This window comes from Cariama cristata, unplaced genomic scaffold, assembly GCF_000690535.1.
Source record: "Cariama cristata isolate BGI_N322 unplaced genomic scaffold, ASM69053v1 scaffold33249, whole genome shotgun sequence".
In the NCBI taxonomy this organism is placed as follows: domain Eukaryota; kingdom Metazoa; phylum Chordata; class Aves; order Cariamiformes; family Cariamidae; genus Cariama; species Cariama cristata.
In genome coordinates, this window is record NW_009634755.1 from 46,063 (window position 1) to 67,146 (window position 21,084).

The 21,084-nt window shown below is 40.2% G+C and overlaps 1 protein-coding gene across 1 annotated transcript; it reads right to left on the minus strand.

The window, feature by feature from the left end:
- Positions 1-344: 344 nt before the first annotated feature.
- On the minus strand, positions 345-20,430 carry SERPINE3 (serpin peptidase inhibitor, clade E (nexin, plasminogen activator inhibitor type 1), member 3). The gene is made up of 8 exons (XM_009707253.1): positions 20,172-20,430; positions 15,533-15,766; positions 14,044-14,241; positions 8,213-8,411; positions 7,045-7,145; positions 5,284-5,370; positions 2,843-2,926; positions 345-385 (listed from the first exon to the last, which is right to left on the minus strand). The coding sequence occupies exons 1-8, from the start codon at positions 20,428-20,430 to the stop codon at positions 345-347; spliced, it is 1,203 nt and encodes a 400-aa protein (XP_009705555.1).
- Positions 20,431-21,084: the final 654 nt, after the last annotated feature.

Here is a 21,084-nt window from a genome sequence, read left to right on the forward strand (position 1 = left end):
TCAGCAGCAGTCAACCTGACTTTAGCCCTGAAGAAGTTAAGCAGAAGCTGTTGACCCATATTCTTAAACATTTAGGTGACAAAATCTGTTTGGTTTTTCCTCAAATGTTTATATGCTTACTATCTGTGCTGTAGTTGTGGTGCTAATGATTCCTAGACAGCTGTAAGTTTCCAACGGAGTGTACAAAGTAGTAAGGTAGTGGAGGGCTTGTTCAGTCTTATTCTTGCAAAAGTGATATTGTTTAAAACAGTGATTTAATAAATACTTATAATGTAGCCTTTAATTTCATTGAAAGAAAGCTTGCCATAGGAGGAACAGAAGACAGTGAATTTGTCTAGTGTTTATTATGAAGGATTTGTAACTCTTCCTATAAAGAGTACTGAACCTGTAAATGAAAACATTAACGTTATTTCAGTTTGGCACTGCATTTTCAAAGTGTAGTACAGTTTAAATACATAAATTAAGCACAGAACTAGCAGATTTGTGATCATTCATTGCTTGTATGGAAAAATCGACTGCAATTGCACACTTGCCTTAGAATAATTTGAACATTTCTGTGTTAAAAACAAAAAAAGCCTTTCCAAATAGTTGGTAGCCCAAACCAGAAGTTTGCCAAAACCTGAAACTTACCCAAACCGTTGGCTAAAGAATCACTTTTGAACTGAGCAAAACAGAGCCTAAATTCATTCCTTTGTGTTGATATTGTAGTTACAGAAGAGATTGTTACAACTCCTTGAATTAAATCACTGCCTCAGATTCTTCGAATTTAACTAAACCACAGTTCAGTTGTTTGTATTGCTGTTACCTTGCCTGCCGTTCAAAGGGAATGTGTTCAAAACTGAAATTCAGATTAAAAAAAACCCAAAGTTTTTCAATTATTTGAGGCAGAGCTATGCTATTTTAAGTTTTGGAAAATATATTTCTGCTATTACCTGAAGGCTGGTACAATGAAGACTTTTGGTCTACATAAAGATTCAATATGAACTTTATGGGGATAGTAAATTCTAAGTACCTCTAGTTAGGTTAATACATTTTATTAAAAGCAGATCTTGTTTACCCTTTCCCCTTTTCATAGCTGAACAACTTCAGTCACTAAGTCTGAACAAACAAAATGACTGAATGTTTTCAGTTTTCACTTTCTGCATTAAAAAGCTTAAGTTACAGAAATGTATTTCTGATTTTGAGTTGATTGGAAGGTATATATTTTGTTACGCTTCATATAAAAATCCTGGTTTACAATCTGATTTCCTTCCTATTTATATATAGATATACTGTAAACTGAGCAATTTGATTCACCAAAATTGGTTTGTTCTTAATTTTGAAGAGTCTGTTGCTCAGGTTTCGTAAATCAGCTTTTAGTGCCTTTTTTTTTTTTTTTTAATTCTGCATTTGCCAAGTAAAAATGCTTTTATTCATTGAATGGTAATGATTGCCAAAGCATATTTAAAACAAAACCCCTTCCAGAGTGTAGTGCTTTGCTCTTTAAAAAGACGTGTTTGCGTTTTGGTCAGAACATAAGATACAGGGTTTTAAAGCAGAATGTTACGTACGCGGGTATTCACCCACTAAAAAGAACAGGGTATGTTGCTTGGAAGCAGATAAGGAAAGTGATTCTCTTCGGTCTTCTTGCCAAGCCCCAGTGTTTTATTGAACCCTATAAAGGGCTATATGTTCCCTGGAAATCTAAATGGATGTGACCTCAGTTATGAAAGAAACTTGGTGGTTTGAAGGATTTTTAGGGAAAGGCGTAAGGTGCAAATTTACTGCATTGCTAAGTATGGTAAGAGTCATTGGAGATGGCCTGATGCTTCGGAGGAGCAAACACCTGCTTAAATGTTGCATAATGCAATTCGTTATTATTGCCAATGAGCTCTGTGGTGTTTTCCTTTGGCAGAGATTCTGGAGTAACTTCTGTGATTGGACATCTGAAATGAGACATACGATTTCATAGTGAGGCCAGAGGAGCACTGTGGTGCTTCACTCTCAGACATGCTCTGCAATTTTGTTTGGTTTTTTGTTTTGGGGGCTGGGGGAGTGCATTCACAAGAAAAAGAGTTATCAGTTGCGAAAGAAATGCATTTTTTGGCAGTTCCTTGCAAAAGGGAAAGTACAAGTTAGGCTTTTTGCAGAGCTAGGTTACCTGATTACGTGCAGTGAATATCCATGGGTTTTGATAACCTGCATGTCTTGTGAGGATACTAAGTAGTGAAGGGTCAAGATGTGTAAAACTGTCACCTCAAAGATGTTGATTTCCAAGATACAATGGAAGAGAAACTTGCTTCCGCATATTCTGAGCTATAGCTGCGCAAAAGATTGTTTTTCAGAGTTTCTGAGCTATCCCCCTAGAAACTGCTGGGGTAGGCATAAATACAGGGAGTTTCAAGCCCTGGAGTCCTGGTGCCTACAGGCAGAAGTCTGCTCTGTGCCATCTCTGTAGGCATGAGTAAGTTCCGTTTATAGGGAAAGTTTTCTATTTTATCTTAAGATATTAATCCAGCTGATCCAGCCCACTTGTAATTTGAATTGCCCTATGGAGGTTGGTCCCTAATCCTGGGGCATTTAAGATCTAGAAGATCTTTCCAGTGCCTATAATTATGGTAGTGATATTTTTGAGCACATACTGCATATTCATAGAAGAGGCTAATCTGGTATGACTATCGTGCATTCTTTTTTAAAGAAATTAAACTCTATTCTTCATGCTTTAAAAACCCCTAGACCCACTGTTTCCGTGGTGGTTGAAATTTCCTGGACTGAAGAATAGCGCTCTATTTACAAAGAACTTGTTCTTGATTTTGGTGCTACTGTTGAAGGATCCTGGTCCTGAAATGCAGAGCATGCATACCTGTATTAGCTTGTCTCAGGAAAAACATGAAAGGTCTGTCTGCTTTGAAAATAGGCGTTCGAGATCTTTTTAGTAATACCATTGCTGTAATGCAACAAAGAAAACATTAGTAAAATATGTCCATTTTCTTTCCATCTTCTGTACAGTGCCCTCAAGCTCTGATGTTTAGTACCTTGAGTTTTGAGTCGCTCCTCTGCTTTAAGAATAAAACGATTTAGTCCAACAGTGAAATCGGTCTGGGTGAATGAACAAATCAAGTGTTGTGAGACTACATGCAGGTGATTCGTGTGTACTTCATTGCTGAAGTGAGTCTGTCTGGCTTTGGGTTTCAAAGGTAGTGTAATTTTTGTTGTTATCACAGCCCTAACTCTGCTGAAGTCATACCATGCTATTGCCTAACCAGTTAGCCAATTCCTAGCTATGCAGTTCTGGTAAAAAAGATAAGCAAGGCACAAATGTAGTCCCTTTTCTAAATAGGAGACAAACAGCAGAGAAGTATCTGTGTCATCGTGGAATTTCTCTGTCAGAGCTCTCAAGAAAACCTAAGTATCCTCGATCTCAATTTATGACTCTCCTCTCTCTGGTTGTGGGTTTATTATTAGATTAAATGAAGAGTCCTTAAGAGTGATGATGGCTCAGCTAATATTATAATACATCTTGTTTAAATAAATTCTTCCTTGTAGCTATATAGTATTAAAAATACTTTGTCAAAAAAACAACTACTAAAAAATCCAGATTTGGATTATTTTTTGATGAGCAGTTAAAACAATGGAATTCAACTGAAAATTCAAGTAAGACTCGGTAAAACTAGTTTGAGTGACACTATTTCAGTGCTCCGAAAATAAGTGCCTACTTTAGCTTTCAAGCCACTGTGTGACTAGATCCAGAGCTTTTAAAGTAAACAATAAACATAATTATACCTTTTAAAATCGGCTTCTTGGCTTGGTCTGACTGGAGTTAAGGGAAGTTTTGGAATTGGTTTTAATGGGATAAAAGGTCTGATGTCTGATTGCTGTTACCCTTACTCTTTGGTATGTAATTGAAGCCACTTAAAAGCTTTTATTTTGTATGGGAATTGCCAGAAAAATTACTAAAAATATTAACGAGAGATGAAAATTGTCATAAAATTTTAAAACTTTGCAGCTCTGCAGAAAGGTTAGTTATGTCAAATTTTCACTGCACACCCACATATGTACAGCATATGTCTTATTCAAAGTTGTTACTAGAGGAATACCACACCGAATCAGGCGTGCTCAGGTTCCTTTTGGTGTTGTGACCGTGGGATGTCTGCAGCGAGGAGAGCTGCACCTCACAGAGCAGCCCAACACCATGGGCACCGCAGTGAGATGCATTGTGGTTCTCTCCCTACATCCTTCTTGGATTTCTTCCTGAAAGCAAGGAGGAGAAATGGGAGAGAACCAGATCTTGCCCTGATCTGCAGTCAAGGACCACCAGCATTTGCAATGTGCACATGTGCACATGGAGCATGTTTACAGTTGGCACAGCCCAGGGAAGCAGAAAGGCAAGATGTGGTTAACGATCACCCTTCTACTGTGCTGATGTTTGAACAGCTTGAGGACGAGAGTTCAGCCTCTCAAGAGAAGCAAGCAAGTGGCAGTAATGCCTATGTCATCCATGCAGGGGTCTAGGGCTGCTGTTGCCTTTCATGCTGACTTGTAGCATCTCCAGGGCATCTGAGACTTCCTAAAGGGAAACAAAAAAGCACGGGCCTTCTTTGATAAGACCTTTATGGCCTAAAGAAAAAGAAAAATGGGGATTGCGCAGTTCAGTAATTTTAGGTCCCCTGTTTTATGTAAATTTTGGTGGAGGATTTCTACTGAGATGTCATTCAACTTACGAAGATCATTTATTGACTCTGTAGTCCATAGCTGAGTGTTTTACTCTGAATCTCCCCACTCAGCTAGCCCCAGCTGCTCATGTGAAAATGATCTGTTAGCAGGAACTACTGCACACAAAGGTTACGCTTCGAAGTATGTAAGAAACAAGCCTATCTTCATCTTCATGAAGACAAAACTTTCCCATCATTACCTTCAATCCTATCAAAGAGATCATCTTCGAAAAACAAACCCTGTTAACAGTTCAAGAGCTATAGATAAAATGTTAGTAACATTTTTTCATTCTTTGCTTTTATGATCTGAGCAAATAAGTGGTTTATTTTCTGAAACTGGATTTTCCCTGGGCTGGTCAAGCTGGTTTTCACTTGACCCTTTACATGTTAGTCTGAGATCAAAAATTAAAAAGAGTTCTTATGAACAATTACAAAGGTAAAATGGAAGTGTGTTAAATATGAAAGTTTAAATTTAGGTTAGGCATACATTTAAATGCTATTGTGCTTTTTTTTTTTTAAATAAAAGACTAGTAGTTGATTCTGTAGTGATAAGCTCCAGAAGTGAGAAGTGAAGTCTATATATTTGATTTACCTGTAGCTCCTGATGCCTTCGTACCATCTTCTGTGATTTCAATCTCTGCTTTGTGAAGAGCTTCTGAAATATAAAGACCATCTTGCTCTGCAAAGAAACCAGAAATGAATATTAATAGTTATTTTCTGAATTTCATTGCAAATTTTTTTAAAAAAAATTCAGAATGCTTTTACCTTTTTTCCTGCAGAATCTTAGGTTCATATAGCTGTTAGGTATTTCAGCTGGGCAGCTAATTCAATGACTAAAACTGACCTGCTGTACAGGTTGCCTAGGCCAAAGGATTCCAGTCCCTTGGCATTTAGCTGGAGCAGCAGTAACTGCATCATTACCTGATGCTGCTGGACAAACAGGGGTGTATATCTGGCCTTTGCTCTATTCCATTTTTAAAAAATGAATATTTCTAAAATATTCTTAAGATAGCACTGTTTACAAAATACTTTGTGCTTAGATGGTCTGTCATTTTAGGCAATGTTTATCTTTCAAGGAATCTACTGCAATAACATGGAGTACATGCTCTCCACCTTACTACCTGTGAACCAGTGGTGAATACAATACATGTCACATTACTAGCTTTTCTTCTGTCAGAAATTTCTTTCATTACTTCCTTCAGCGCATCGTGTTCAGAAAGACGGCACAGTATGAACCTGTCTTTCTGTTGCTTTTTCTGCATCTGGCTTCCACATTAGAAGATTCTCAGTTCTAGTTTTGATGCGACTCCTGATTTTTCATACCTATGCCTAATATGGTTGCATGTAGACAGCCTGAACGTCTAAGCTGGTTTAATATCATGGAGTTTTTAGCTCAGCGTGTAGCTGAGATAGTATGACTACTTTGTGGGCAGTCGCAAATTATTTTCATGTGCATCTCTTTGCAGTTTGAGATGTATACTGCGATAGAACAATGCTATGTTCTATTTTAAAAGCAGCATAAAAACCCCCATAAGTAACGTGCTTTCTGAGGTTCATCTTAGGAAAGCAACTTTTCTGTAAAAGTAGGTTTGTCTGAATTGGAAGAATTTCATTTATTCACTCAAATGCACAAGAATTGCATCTCTCTGGGCAGCTACCGCTCTTGAGTCTTTGCTATGAGCAGAAATGACTAAGTTGAAATAACTTGCGTTGCTGGAAGAAGCCAAACAAAAAAGAAAATAGATAATTTGGATTCTTTTTCTATTTAAAGTTAATTAGGGATAAAAAATTTCCAAGGGGTGGAATAATTTCAGACTTCCAAAACCAAGACAGTTTACAATCGTAACGCTAGTATTTTAGCAAAGGGAAAGTATGCTTTAGTCCACTGGTCACTGGATTAGCAAGACAACAGAGCATGGGCACATGCCAATATTATTTGTGATGTCCGGAGTTGGAAGACGGACTTGTTGGAGCAGCAACCCTAACTATTAAACGACTATTTAAAACACAAATAAGAATGTAAGTTGTACTAAAGCATCCTGAATTTCTGAATAAATAACCATTTTCCAGGCCTACACTGTCTCGACAGTTTTAATCTTAAAGAAAGAAGGAGAAAAAAAAGGCAAAAAAAAAGCAAGACCAACCCTGACAGATTCCTCTTTCCTACAAAACAACAGCTCAAAATACAATTGCCGACAATAATGTAGAACAGTTGAGTGTGAATTGTGTTTGAGAGTTTTATGGAGGAAGAAGTACAATCAATTCAGAATACCCAGGTCTACTGAGTCATTCAAATGTAAGAGTCTACAGCCATTGAGTCAGTGATCATTTTTCATTCAGTCAAGCCTCTTACCTGAAATGCCTTTAAAATTAGCAGTGATGGGATCAAATGCGTCTCTAATTCCCAAGGCAGAAAAAACTGTCTTTAGGTCAAAAAGGCTTTGAATGCTGAACCTGAAATTAATATGATAGATTTTATTTAAATGCAGGATTTGTAGTTTCATAGAGCTAAAAGGTGGAACATGCAATTTATTTCAAGCCTTTGCATTTCATCTATTTCTGTATAAGCCAATGTGTTCCATCTGATTAATTGTACTTTGCAGAAAAGCAACTCATCTTCACCTGAAGACGTTAACAGAAGGAATCCCTCGCCTCCATCTATTGCAATCAGACCACCTCTCAGTCTTCTTGACAAATCAACTCTGCATTTCCCCAAGTGTCCTCTTTTTAACAATCTTTTTGGCTGTAGCAAAGGGCCCTTTGAAACATTTGCCAAAGATTCGCTTGGAGAAGAAGAATATTAATGCACAAATTGTTCTTCATCCCTTCATTAACGTGAGGAATGCATTGTAAGAGATGTGTAATGAAGCTTTTTCATGTTGATCCATACAATAGGTACAGCCACAAAAGGCCCTCCTGCACCTGATTCCTCCTGCTATGCAATTTAATTTGAATAGATGATAGAAAATACCTCCAGGATATGTGCGTTTGCTAGCAACGGTGAATGACTAATGTGGAAAACGGATGTCTGAAACTTGCTTTGTGCACAGAAAGATGGATATGACTGGTGGGGGGCCCCCAAGTTCTTTGTAGAGTACTTTTGTAGTACGCTAACAAGTTGTAAAAATAAGCTATTGCTTTTTTTTTTTTTTTTAAGGCTATATATTTATTCTTCCTTAAGTGAAGAGAAAAATAGACTGTGGGAAAGGGCCAGGAACATTTCTGTCTTTTAGATTCTCAAAGGATTGTTATACCTCAAACAAATTTTAAGTAAAAGCTGTAGGATTAACTGAAATACTTGGTTTTTAAAACAGTACAGAGCATACCAGAAAGTTTTGGCATTCCCAGCTCACCTCTTCATGGCTTAAGAAAAGGTTAGAGCTTTTCTGATCATGTGATGAATAACAAAACTGAAAGCATCTCATTTGATTTTTCCTCGCACATTGCTTGTGTCAGCGCTATCACTCAGAATTCTGACAACTGAAGTAGTGAAGCCATCTTGGAGTGCTAACATTGCTTACCTAGGTAGAAAAATGTCCATTTTGGTTCTCTTTAAGCTGTTGACCCAGAGAATTATGGTTTTGGCAGAAAGGTGAGACTCAATCTGGGACAAAGGTGTTCTTTTGTGGCTGGGAAGCACAAGGAACATGCTGAGTTTCTCCCCCAGGTAGGGTAACTCCACCATGCTGAAACCCTCTAGAGCTGCAGTCTGGAACTGGCCTGTACGTGGGCAAATATAGATCTTATTTCATCATTCAAGTGGGAAAAAAAACCCCAAACCCACAACCCGAGCTTGGGTCATCAGAGGGTTCAGAACCCCAGTGATGGGATATAAGGGGTTGTCTCTAATGCATGGACTTTTGCAGCCAGCTCAGGTTGCTCTTAACTTGCAACAGTAGCTCATCTGAACAGAGCTGATTGTATCAAAATAAACAAATAAATAAATAAAAATATATCTATATATCTTGGCAGAAAAATGCCAATGAATGTAATAGTACCTGAAGTACTCTCTCAACAGAATGTGGCTATTTTATTACTTTCTCATATAGTAGCTGTCCTCCTTGCTCAGAGTTTAAAAAACATTACCAAGGCAATGACAGTAACTTTATGGTGACTGTTCCTGCAATGCTTGTTCTTTGATTAAGCTTACCATTTTCTCTGTGATTTCCATCTAATACCTTTCACTAAAAATTCACTACTGAAAGAAATTCCAAAACCAAAATGAGGTCTGCCCTGTTGAATTAACTGAAACCTACTTTGCCTCATGTTTCCATTTTTACTAGGTTTAAAAATCAGTTTTAACCTATTTCAAGCAACAAATAGCTATATTAAACAATAGTTAGACTTCTGCTTATTTAAGCACCAAATTTCTGATTTTTTAAAATCTAGGCCTAAAACATATCAAAATTGGATGAAGGTTATAAAAAATAGTCTCAAAAGTACAGCTGGTGGGCTTCTGAATTTGTAATTAGTTATGCAATAATTTGTAACAGCCATTTAAAAGTACCATTTTAATTCCATATTTCAGTGAACAATTAGTCCAGGCGTTTCTAATGGACTCTGTTATACAGTAGAACAGATTCAATTATCACAATTTTACTTTCTTATTTTTTTCATCTGTTAATCCAATAAATAGCACTTCAGAAACAGCAATAGTTACCAGGCCAGGAGTTAAACACAGGTTGCAAGCAAATGACTTACCATTGCCATTGCTGCAGGCCATCCAAAATATTTAACCCAGTCCCCCTTTACACAGCTGTAGGAGCTGGATCTCCAAGGGTCAATACTCACGCTTTTTGAGTCAGTGATTGTAAATAACAGAATATAGGTAGCTCATGTTCATAATACTTTAATATTTGCCAATAAATAAGTAGCTATAGGATGCCTCAAATGTTTAGTGTACATTTGTTTTTGCATATCTGGGTTAGATAAGATTCATTAAATGTTGAGGGCCATGAAGATGATCCAAGGGCTGGAGCACCTCTCCTATGAAGACAGGCTGAGAGAATTGGGGTTGTTCAGTCTGGAGAAGAGAAGGCTCTGGGGAGACCTCAGAGCAGCCTTCCAGTACCCAAAGGGGCCTGCAGGAAAGCTGAGGAGGGACTTTTTACAAGGGCATGGAGTGACAGGACAAGGAGCAATGGCTTTAAACTGGGAAAGGGAAGATTTAGATGAAATATTAGGAAGAAATTCTTCCCAGTGAGGGTGGTGAGGCACTGGCACTGGTTGCCCAGAGAAGTTGTGGATGCCCCATCCTTGCAAGTGTTCAAGGTCAGATTGGATGGGGCTTTGAGCAACCTGGTCTGGTGGAAGGTGTCCCTGCCCATGGCAGGGGGTTGGAACGAGATGAGCTTTAAGGTCCCTTCCAACCAAACCATTCTGTGATTCTATGATTATTCTGCTCAATTAAATTTTAGGTTCTTAGATTAACTCTCCTGCCATGCAACATGGAGGGGGAACTGCACCATTAAAACCACCTCCCAGCACATGGATCACTTTGCCAAGAAAAGACCTTCTGGTTTGTAACGGGCAAGCAGGGAAGATTTACGTTTGTGGTGCACTGGACATGAGTGGTTTAGTCTGTGGGCATGCTGATATTTTGAAGTCAGCAAGTTATGTAAAAAGGTTATACAGATCTTATTTGTTAATTAGAAAGAAAATCAAAGACTTGAGATTATTGAATCAGAACATTTAGCGTTCCTAACTTGAACTGCTTTTGAGCATCCCATAAGAATTATATATATGCTTAATTAGTATTCAAATATAGTTAACAAATTGCTTGGAAAAATGAATATGTAAAATAGCTGTAGTGTTTGTAATGTGTAAATAGTAATGTTGACATTTTCTTGGAGCAGTGTTAATTGTCCCCAGGCTGATTTGTTCTGTGTGGCCATGTTAAAATGATAAACAATGCTGTAAATGCTGAGATCGATAACAGGCCACAGCTAATCTTTCTTGCTCTGTGTTTTTATCCCGATGGTAGACAGCTGCTACAATTTGATAATGAAGGGAAGTTATCTCATGCCTGTGTTTTGCTATAGTAAACCTGTCCTTTCTATTAATTTCAAACTGACTTGTTAGAAATTTCTCTAGCATTTCTAGTGACAAAGACTGAATTGGCCCTATCAAATCTGACAATCGGCAAATTTGAAGCAATCCCTCTCATTTCAACTTTCCTCAGAAGTCTCTCCAGCTGCAGAGAGCTCACACATTTCAGACAGGATGAAAAGGTAATTTCAGTATTTTAGTTAACTTCCTTTTTCTGTGCAAATATTTAATGCTCCATCTACCTACTTAAGGATGATAGGATGGAGTTCTTGTGTTTAGGCGAATAGTCAGACAAGGACAACTAACAATTTCACATCAAGTTTGCTTTGCAAGGGCTCAGGACCAAATATATGGTCAGTCTGCAGCTCACCTGCTGAATTTCTGATCACTAGTCTTTACCCAAGATCTCCACTTGTATAAGCGCTGGCAGTCCCCTGCCCTCAGTCATTTTAGACCACTCATTTCTTTATCTCACTCTACTAAAAGACAAAGTTTGGAGAAAAGGTCTGTTCCTGAGCTAATAGCTGTGTGTTAGTCCCAAGAAACCTGTTTGTTTAACTGAATAACTCATGAAGCAACAAAAGGTAATGCTCTTCCACATTTCACAAGTAGCAAAGGCCCCACAGTGAGCTGGTGATACAAAATCAGGGGGCTGAAAGATCACGAGTTGATGTAGTAGTTTATGTTACTCAACAACAAGGATCACAAGGTGTAGGGTTTTGGAAAGGGAAACTGCGCTCCTGAGTAAAGTCAATTAATTTACAAAAGCTTTGGATGCAAAGAGAATGGGAGTGCTCCAAGTCAGAATTGTGAAGGCACTCAGGAGCTGGCAGTCCTAGTAGGAGGAAGAAGTGTGGTGGACACAACATGGATGTCCCAGAAGAAGAAACACCACAAAGAAGGACATGACAGTAAGGATAAGCTTGCAACAAGTGGAAAATTGATTCCTTAGCCAGGTGAATTATGGTTCAGAGATAAATAGGCATAGAAATGATGAGTGACCAATTGCCTGCCTGATGTGACTGTTGCACAGAAAAGGAAAATGTTCTAGCCATATAAACAAGAGAAAAAAGAAGGAAGAATGGTGCTGCTGAACGCTGTAGATTTAGGGGTTTTTTAGATTCATCCCATTTATTTGCTGGAACTAATGGGAAAGCAATAATCTGATGATATAGCAAAGGATAATGGTGAGGTTCCTAAAGGAAATGAGGAAAGAACAGGAGGTAGTACAACACCAGAGACAGAAATAAAGTTTAAATTTGAGAGAGACAAATAACGATCTGGGGCCTGGATGATCACCACCCCAGAATACGGAAAGAACTTGGATGTGAAATTGCAAATGTGCCAGCAAAGATTTTTAATAGATCTGTAGATTCAGTTGTGTCCCATGACTGGAAAACAGGAGTATGGTTACAAAGAAAAAGAAAGTGATCTGGGAAAATTTAGGTCTTTGAGAAGTTTTAGAACATACTTTGGAGAAAAGAATAGTCAAGTCACAGAGGGAAATAGAAAGAAAGATAAATTGCAACATCAGGTAGACCCTAGCAAAAAAAATCTATAAGCTTTTTTGATTGATAACTAATTTGATAAAAAGGTATACATCCAGCCATCTAGTTTTAAGTAAAACATCAAATAGTTTCACTATGACACAATTTACAGGTAGAACTGGTGGCAATTAAAGCAAGAAATGAAAGGCAGCAAGCAACCACTTGAAGGGGAAACTGCAACAAAACAAGTTAAAAGTGGAGCTCCCAGATTGAAAAGAGGTTACCAGCGACTTTCCAAAGTCTTACCAACACTCAAGACTTTCATCAAAGACACACAGTGAGATTACCGTGATGACTGGAGTGTTGGAAATCAAAGCATGGTTCAAAAACACAAAAAAAGTATCTACCTGTGGAGATTTCTCTCCCCTTGATATACCTAGGACTTATCAACTGGAAAAAAATGGAGAAAGAGAAAAGGCCCAGGTGGGGCCAACCTTGAGTAACCACCCTGAGCAGATTCTGTGGTGTGCTATGCAAAGTATTTTTAGCAAACCATGGAAATACTAAGAGCATTTTATTGAGCATGGATATGACCTCATTAAAAGTATTGTGTACATTCCCGGTCACTTATTTTCAAGAAAGATTAATTTAAATTGGAAAAGTGCAGAGAAGGACTAGTAGAGAATTGGAGTATCTGCTTTTTTAATAGATTAGAAGAGCCTGGCATCTTCAGCTTAGCTACCAGGAAATTGAGAGGCAGCTTGGTGACTGGCAAATACATTTGGGAGTAAATATCAAAGCTGAAGAGAAACTATTTAACTTTAAGGATAAAGCTGGCATGATGCTAAGAGATATAAATTGGTCTTGAAAAAGTTTAGGCTTGGATTTAGGAAGGTTTTTACCCAAGTGCAGTTCTGAAATTTAGGGTAGAAGAGAAAGGAGCCTTTTATATTTTGAAAGAGATTGTAGAGCTAAATGGAAGAATTCCTAGTAGTAGAAAATTAAGCCTACAGCATGTGTCCTTCCGTCAGTAACCCACATACTCCAGGCCTCTGAAAGGCACGTACAGTATATTCGTATAGTATACAAATAAATGTTTCATCTGTATTTATACTGTTTTAAGCCCATGCTGAGAGCATCCACCGATTGGGTATATAGGCCATAAAAATTTATCTTCCCTTTGTGCAGAACTTGGCCCTGAGGATTTGCAGTTTTGCCCTAAAGCCTTGGATAAAGGCCGTGACCAGAGACAGGAGGGATGGGTGTGCAGTGCTGGTGCTCCTGGTGATACGATCCTCTCTCTTGGGCTCACACGCTCAAGGGACAAACAGTGATCAGGCAAAGGGCCTGGAAATTTCTTACCCACCCCACAAATCAAACTGGTCTTGTTTTAGTCTAAACTGCCCCTCTGTCCTGGGATCAGATGTGCTTCCTAGGCAGCTTTATTTAACAAGCTCCCTGCTATTGCAAAGGACTTCGTATACCAAGGTACCTCCAGTCTCTCTTGTTCTCTTCTCCTGGCACTTTTTCTTGGTGCCTTTTGGTTGTTTGCTATAGCTGACAAGTTTCTTATGCAGTGCTGGGAGGTGGTGGTCTGTAGATATTTTAGGAACCATTTTGAACCCAGGATCTGTTTCGTGGTTGCCTGGAATTATACAGAGTTAATTCAGTCACCTAGGTGATCTCTTTCTTTGATGGGATTTCTTTTGAGACTTCTTCAAGCTGGGAAAATAACACATCTTAATGCGATAGCTGTGGAAAATAAAAAAAATAAAACTGTTTCATGTTGTACAATAGAGCAAATCTGGATTAGTTACCGTAGTTAACTTCGGCTGTGTGATGCATTGTGGGCACTTTCAGGGTTGAGCCCTCCGCCGTGGTAAAAGGCAACATCTGGGTATCCATAAAGGAAAACTTCTTTTGCCACGTGCTTTTGAAGTACATGATGCTCACCAGGGTGACCTGGCTAGGCGGTGACCCAGGGCTCTCCAACAGCATGCCACGCATGTCCCCATCTGCACGGAAAAGAGGTGGGGAGGGGAACACACGCCGTCCTACTTGCCCAGACCTAAAGGCCAGGCCTGTGTGAGTAAATAAAATCGGGACTGCTCTCCACCCCTAAGGGCAAGAGGTACAACTCACAAGGCACTGCTAAACCCTAACTTCCCCTCCCCATCTGCACATGGACCTCATTGGGGTTGCCTGTTGGTCCATGCTCCCCCTTGAACCAAGCTCAAATTAGTCAATGCCAAGGGCCAGAGTTGTGCCAGGACTGTGCTACTCGCTGGACAGCGTGGATGACAGCAGCCCCGTGCTCAGCACCATGCCTTGGCCCTAACTGGTCTTCTAGCTTAAATGTGCCTACAAGAATCTTGCAGTGGTTCATCTTTAGCGCCAGAAATCCCTCATGAAATGGATTCTTGATTACAGATTGCTTTATGAATTAACTAAGTCAACTGAAGTTCATATCCTAATTCTCCCTCTCTTATTTAACTGTCAGTTCAACTGATCTGGCTTTGGGTATCTCAAAGATTTTTGAAAGCGTGATCCACTTTTAATTCATCAATGCTCATATGAGTACCACAGTATGAACTCCCATTTTAGTTCCTGCTTCTAGACCAATACTTTTCTGTCATGAAGCTGGATCACTTATTACAGTTCATTTGAGAAGGATAGAAGTTTTTTTTCGATAGCAGCTTTAGTGTCTGTGTTTAACATCACTTTACATGTTGATAGCCAAACTAACATTCATGTAACTTAAGTCAATGGGGCAAATTGGGGATTGATTTGGTCTGCTGCTTCTAAGGACTTACTTTTTCAATTAATTTTTCATTAACACAGAATTTAATTTCATTACTTTTCTTGCTTGTGTGGAAAGTAAGTTTATTTCCCATTTTGTCTTTTTAAACTTAGTGTCTGACTGCTGAGCTTACGGCCCTGCGTGTTCCCCACAGCAGCATGAAAGCATTCAATGCAGCAAACTCAGTCCCTGAGGAATTTGGCTGCTCCTCATTAAAACTGAAAACACTGCAAAGGATTGCCATTTTAAAAATTAGAGAAACAAGGCCAAGCGGTTACCAGCTTGATACTACAACCTTATTCTCACAGATTCAGACCTATTCCAGCTCTTTCCTCACATTAGAAATGAGCATCAGCACAAGAATTAGATTTCCCAACTCTCAGCCTTGGTTTGGACGACATGGGACGTGGCAAAAAAACTTTATATTTGGTTAAATTCAGGTTCTGTCGTTACTCTTATTTCAGATTTTATTCATGTGCAATCATTCTCACAGGCTGTAACGTTACCTCCAAGGTTCCTGGTGATCCATTCCTGTATTTGGGCTGCGGTTCTGTTGGGGTCAGTGAAGTTGGTTTGCTGCAGGCTGCTGTTTGCCCAGCGCACAGCACGTGCAGCGAAGACAGGCGAGAGCTGCACGCCGACATCCACGAAGAAGGAACATGTCAGCTGAACCTCCGTGCCTTGGCTGGAATCGGTCGCTCCTTCGTACATCGCGTGCAAGAAATCCTGCACGCTTTGTTCTGCCAGGCAAGAGAGAGGGAGAAACTGCAATTATCATGTTGAGGCTTAGGACTCGCCAGAGGTAGCACCAGGGCTCAGCAGCTCTTAACTCCAGTGCTGACACCGGTGTCCTCTGAAAGCTGAAGCACAACAACTGAAGCACCCTTGACTTTATGGGATATTACTGTCAAGCACTGCTGTCAAGGACAGTGATGCACTGAGCACAGGAAAGTACTCTTCATGTTGCTGTAACAATCACTCTAGTGCAGATATGTCAAGCTGCCGATTTCACATCAGGCTTACACCTCTATGTAAACACAGCTCTTACAGTTCATAAGGAACATTATTTTCTTTTGGAAACATTCTAGATTCCCATTAGTGAGACCTAACGCCAAGCTGCCGATGCCGCAGTACCACTATCTCCTTCTCCTGCCATTATTGATGCCACCCACCCCAGGAAAGGCATCTCCCTGACTGCCCCAGGTCTGTCTCTGCTACCCTTGGCCCTCGTGTTGTTTTATTCCTTGAAGGATGGTGCCCCAAACGGGCCCAGTATTGCGGAAGAGCCCTGGCAACGCTCAGTAGAGCTGATAGGTTGCTTCACGTATGTTACAAGTGACTCTTCTCTGTATACAACCCACAACAGTGTCTGCTTTTTTTGAAGGACAATTATATTTCCCATTCAATATTCTTTTTTTCAATTCCTAAGAGCCCTTGTATCCTTTCCAAAAAAACTATTCTTTGGCTCACTGTTCCCCGATTTGAATGGCTGATTATTCCTTCTAAATGTAGAATTTTGCACTTGTCCTTATTGAATTGTGTCCTATTCACTTCACACATTTATCTGATTTGCCAAGTTCCTTTCAAATCTTATTCTGAACTTCCAGAATGCTTGTAGAAACTATGAGCTCAGTGTCATTCAAAAAGTCAGTAATGTATTCTCTAGCTTGTTGTCTACTAATGAAAATAGTTGAATAGTGCCCCAGTCTCCTGTTCCTGGGGAGCTCATGGTAGTTCATAGAGTCATAGAATTGTAGAATGATGGAATCATAGAATGGTTTGGCTTGAAGGGACCTTTAAAGGTCATCTGGTCTAACTCCCCTGCAATGAGCAAGGACATCTCCAACTGGATCAGGCTGGTGGTGGCTTCTGTGATGGATACAGGGTTGAGGTGTGGGCCCGACAGGAACATGACTCCTGCAAACTTAGAAGATCTTGTGTTTTTAAAATCACAGTTTCTAGTAGGTTCCCCTGAAGGGTGATTTAGCAGCCATTTCTGGCTGTCATTATTTTGCTCACTGTAATGGTTTGTGACGGGATGGTTCATGCCGAGGTGACCTCCTGAGGCCTGGGACTTGCACCCAGTCTGAACAATGTTGATGGGCTCTATGTCAAATCTCCTCAAACTGTTAATGGTTCAGCCTCTTCCCCATATACCTTGTTGTGATTTGGAGACTTGCCTACATCCAGCTGATAAAAGTCTTGTTGAGATTGTTACTTGCCTTTAAGATGCTTCCAGCAGGTCCCCCTTCCCATAAGTAAGCTTCCCCTGAGGACTGGGAAATGTCTGGAGCTTGCTCTTCTTCATCAAAACATCAGTGCCTCTCGGCTCTGTGGGACCATCAGGACCTCTCTGCTTTCCCCAGGGGAAGAGGCACCAGGTGTCCCATTTTCTGTGTGAAACCTATGCAACAAATTGCCATCCATCGTCTCCAAGAGGGGTCTGTATCGTACCCCTCATTTCCCCAGGGTGCTGTACTTGGCTCAAGTGCTCCTCCTCCTTGGCCTGAAACCCCGGGGTGCCCTGGGCAGCCCTCAGGTATCCAGCTCCCCATGGGCATGGCTGGGCTTGCCGTTATGGACCTGCCTGGAAATCTTGGTTTTGACTCCAAGGAGACCTTAGGCAAACGAAGGCATCACACAGTTTCTCCAGACGCCTATGGGTGTAGGCAGCACTGGAGGGAAGTCAGGCTGGGCTGCCACCTGGGACATGGATGGTTTGGGGTGGCTAACCAGGGAAGGATCCATCCCACTGGGACCGACCTGTCCCAGTTGAGCGTCAAGTCAAGAGCGGGATCACCGTGAGCCTCCAGCTGCCAGCCAGGTCCCTGATCTCGTCAGGAGACTTTTACTGCATTGGTTCAGACTCTTGATGGGGTGAAACAAGAGTTTCGCATCTACTGATTTCTACCACCCAAGAGCCCAGTGGGTGTTTTCTGACCTAACAGTGCTCCTTTAATAACCTGCAGGAAGACTAATCGCCTATGGGAAGTTTGGTATTAACATTTAGATATATTACTCTTTAAGGGATAAAATATTGAACTCCTTGAACAGATGTCGAGAAAACTCACACGGTCTGAGGTGTAAAGTGCTTTTCTCGTGTGTTTTGCGTTAGCGCGGGAGCATTCGGCAAGCTCTCTGGAGGACGTGAGAAATCAAAGATGGTAAATTGGAAGCAGATGTTAACGTGAGGTGTGGTATCCTGAGCTTGTAACTTCAGTCATATCAAAGTGCTTAGCTAACCAGAGTCCTGAATTCTTACTCGGAAAACAGTACAAAATTGCTTTAAAATATGCTACCATTGCTAAAATAAAACAGCAAGGAGAAAGCATTTTGAAGCATGTCATTTTGTCTGTGCTGTCTAGGGAGGCATCCTTTTATATGTTGTTTTTCTTAGTACTAGAATAAAGGGGAACAAATCTTCCAAACATTAAAAGAAGATTACAAGTGCATGTAAGAGCGGATTCTCCATGAATAGTGAATGAACCATCAATGTTTTCATTGTTTTCAGCCTGCTAAGGTTTTAACCGCATCCTTCATTATTAGGACAGACCAACAGAAATATTAATGCAAACAACTAATGGAGGAAAGGAATTTTATCAGATATACATACATATGTGATTTGGTTTTACTCTTCTGATGATAGGAAATTTGATCTAAGTATTTGATCAATTTATTTGATTTAAACCATTTGAGGAAGTGGTTTCCCTCTCCGTCACTGGAAATGCGCTGTTATAACCGATGGCAACAGATCCTGTCCTACTCTATTTTCACATTCATGCATTAATATTACTGAAAGATAAAGGTGATGTGGCTTGTGCCACAGACAACTAAAATGGAGAAAAAATGTCTGCTTGATATGATGTGCCACGTGAGAAGAAGTAAGGCAGCACAAAAGAGTTAGCAGGTCATCAACAGCCTCTGCACTTCTCTTCATTACATTCTGTGTGGAGATCTGTGCCTAAATTTCACTATGCAATATTAGTCTTACGGTTCTTTCTTAATAACGAGCCCCTAATGACCAGAAGCGTCAAGCAAAGTATAATCCTTGTATGAATTCATGTTGTTTAAAATTACCCTACTGAATTTACAGAAACAGGAGTCTTATAGGGAAAACTTCATTGTATCGGCTGCCGATGCACTACCCTTGTGTCAGTACACGCAGCGGTACCTGTATTGATCAGTCAGAGTTAGCCCTTACTGCTGTGCTGGCTTTGACTATCAGTGCTACACAGAATGGTAATGGTGAGGAAGGTGGGTTACGGCAAAGGACGGTGAAAATGCTCTAGGTTTTCTCTTTAGTCTTCATAGGCTGAAAGTAAATTTTATCAGTGTCATCTCTATTCATGTGTCTTGTATGTAAGCTGCAAATTTTGAAGATGAGGCAGTGTTCTGCTTTTCATAAACATTGTGCCCATAATGTAAAATAGTTTTTGACATGTGATGTGAGATGGTAGGATAATCCAGAGCTAAAATAAAACCAGCATCCTTAAATTCAGCTGACTTAATGTTAGATTTTAAGACATCTGCCTTTTCTATATCCCTTCCAAATTCCCAGTGAGATTTTATTTTAGCCTGATTTCAGGGAAAGATGCAATTGCACCATTCATCTGTCAATGTATATATCTCTCTGCCAGTCGTCTTCTAATAACTTTTCATCTTTTTGGTCAGTTGTAATAACATTAGAAAAAGGTGAAAACTCTTAAAGATAATTCAATTTCTATAGGTTTCATAAAATTTGTTAATGGGGTAGGAGAGAAAACTCTCCTTTGCCTGGCACCTCCTCACAGAGGGCACAGGAGAGGCCAGGACACAACGGACCCCATAAACCTCTGGGAAACCAGGAGCAAGTCTGCTGTCCATGGAAGTAGCTTTTCTAGATGTAGTTGTATTTTGATGCAGTAAAAGAATAAGCACTGATCAAGAAAAAAGAGGAATAATAACACGTGTATCGATTACTCCCTTGAGTTTCCTTTGTCCAGATGATACCTGGCTATCAAAGATGGAGAAAACACTCCTAAGCTACATCTTGCAGTGAGACAGAAGACGGAAGTTTAGTATATGTGCAATTGCTGTCTCCTTAGTAAAGCTGTGATTTTACTGCAAAATGTAAGACAGGAAGTATTTTTTTAAGCAGTACTTTACCATGAATGTTGTATCCTAGGGCATCCTGCAGCTCCTTAAAGGTATTTCCTTGAGCTCCAAACTGCAGCAGCTCCAAAGAAACAGCCACACTTGCTGGAGAGACTACCAGATTGGTTCTGTTCTCTGCTTCATGTACATGCCGGTAGAGATTGACAGCAAATTCAGTCTTCAGCTCTTTCAGCTCATCGTAGGAGATGCAGTTTCCTTTGATTAAGCAGCAAGCAGACAGGATGAACACAGAGAAGAAAAGGGGCAACATGTAGGCGTGCTAGGAACACTCTCCACCAGATAATCATACCTGCAATTAATAATAAAGAGATATATTTAGAAAGGCAATAGGCTGAGCTGATAGAGGAACATTTTCTTTCCGTCAGTGTTAAGATATCGCTTGCAATATTAACGATCACTGCTAAAATACTTGCCCAGGGCTACTCAATAGCTATTGTCATAAAAAACAACAGATGTAGGGACATACTGATGACTCTGTTGACTAACAAGAACTGAGTTCTCCAGAATGCTGTACCCAGAGAGGATGGTTGGCCATTGCAGTGCGTGGAGACACAGAGTCCCTTGGTTAAAAAGTCAGCTACCTGCACGCCTGACGGGACACCTTAATGCGGTTTCTGTGCTGCTGAGCACCCACAGCTCCTTTCTGTCCCCAGCAGAAAGGGGGTCACATCCAGCACTCCCAGAAGGAAAGCCACCCCTCGTGAGGTGCAAGTATCGGACTGGAGGCTCCAGGCTGGGCTTTAGATCCAAGTTTGCAAAAGGCTGGCTTCAAATTTCACCCCCAGATATTCCTTCTATGAAATTTATCCCAGCGAAAAAAAGGTTGTATTTGCAAAAGGCTCCAGTGCTTGCAGCACAAAAATCACTGCTTTGGATTTTTATGGGAAATCAAGCAATGGTCAAC

Bases quoted from the DNA above. Each gene is read 5' to 3' on its own strand.
- SERPINE3 (XM_009707253.1), bottom strand. From the start codon at position 20,430: ATGTTGCCCCTTTTCTTCTCTGTGTTCATCCTGTCTGCTTGCTGCTTA. The intron at 14,242-15,532 runs GTAACGTTACAG...TTTTCCGTGCAG, and splicing joins GATCACCAGGAACCTTGGAG to ATGGGGACATGCGTGGCATG. The intron at 7,146-8,212 runs GTAAGCAATGTT...TATTAATTTCAG, and splicing joins ATGGACATTTTTCTACCTAG to GTTCAGCATTCAAAGCCTTT.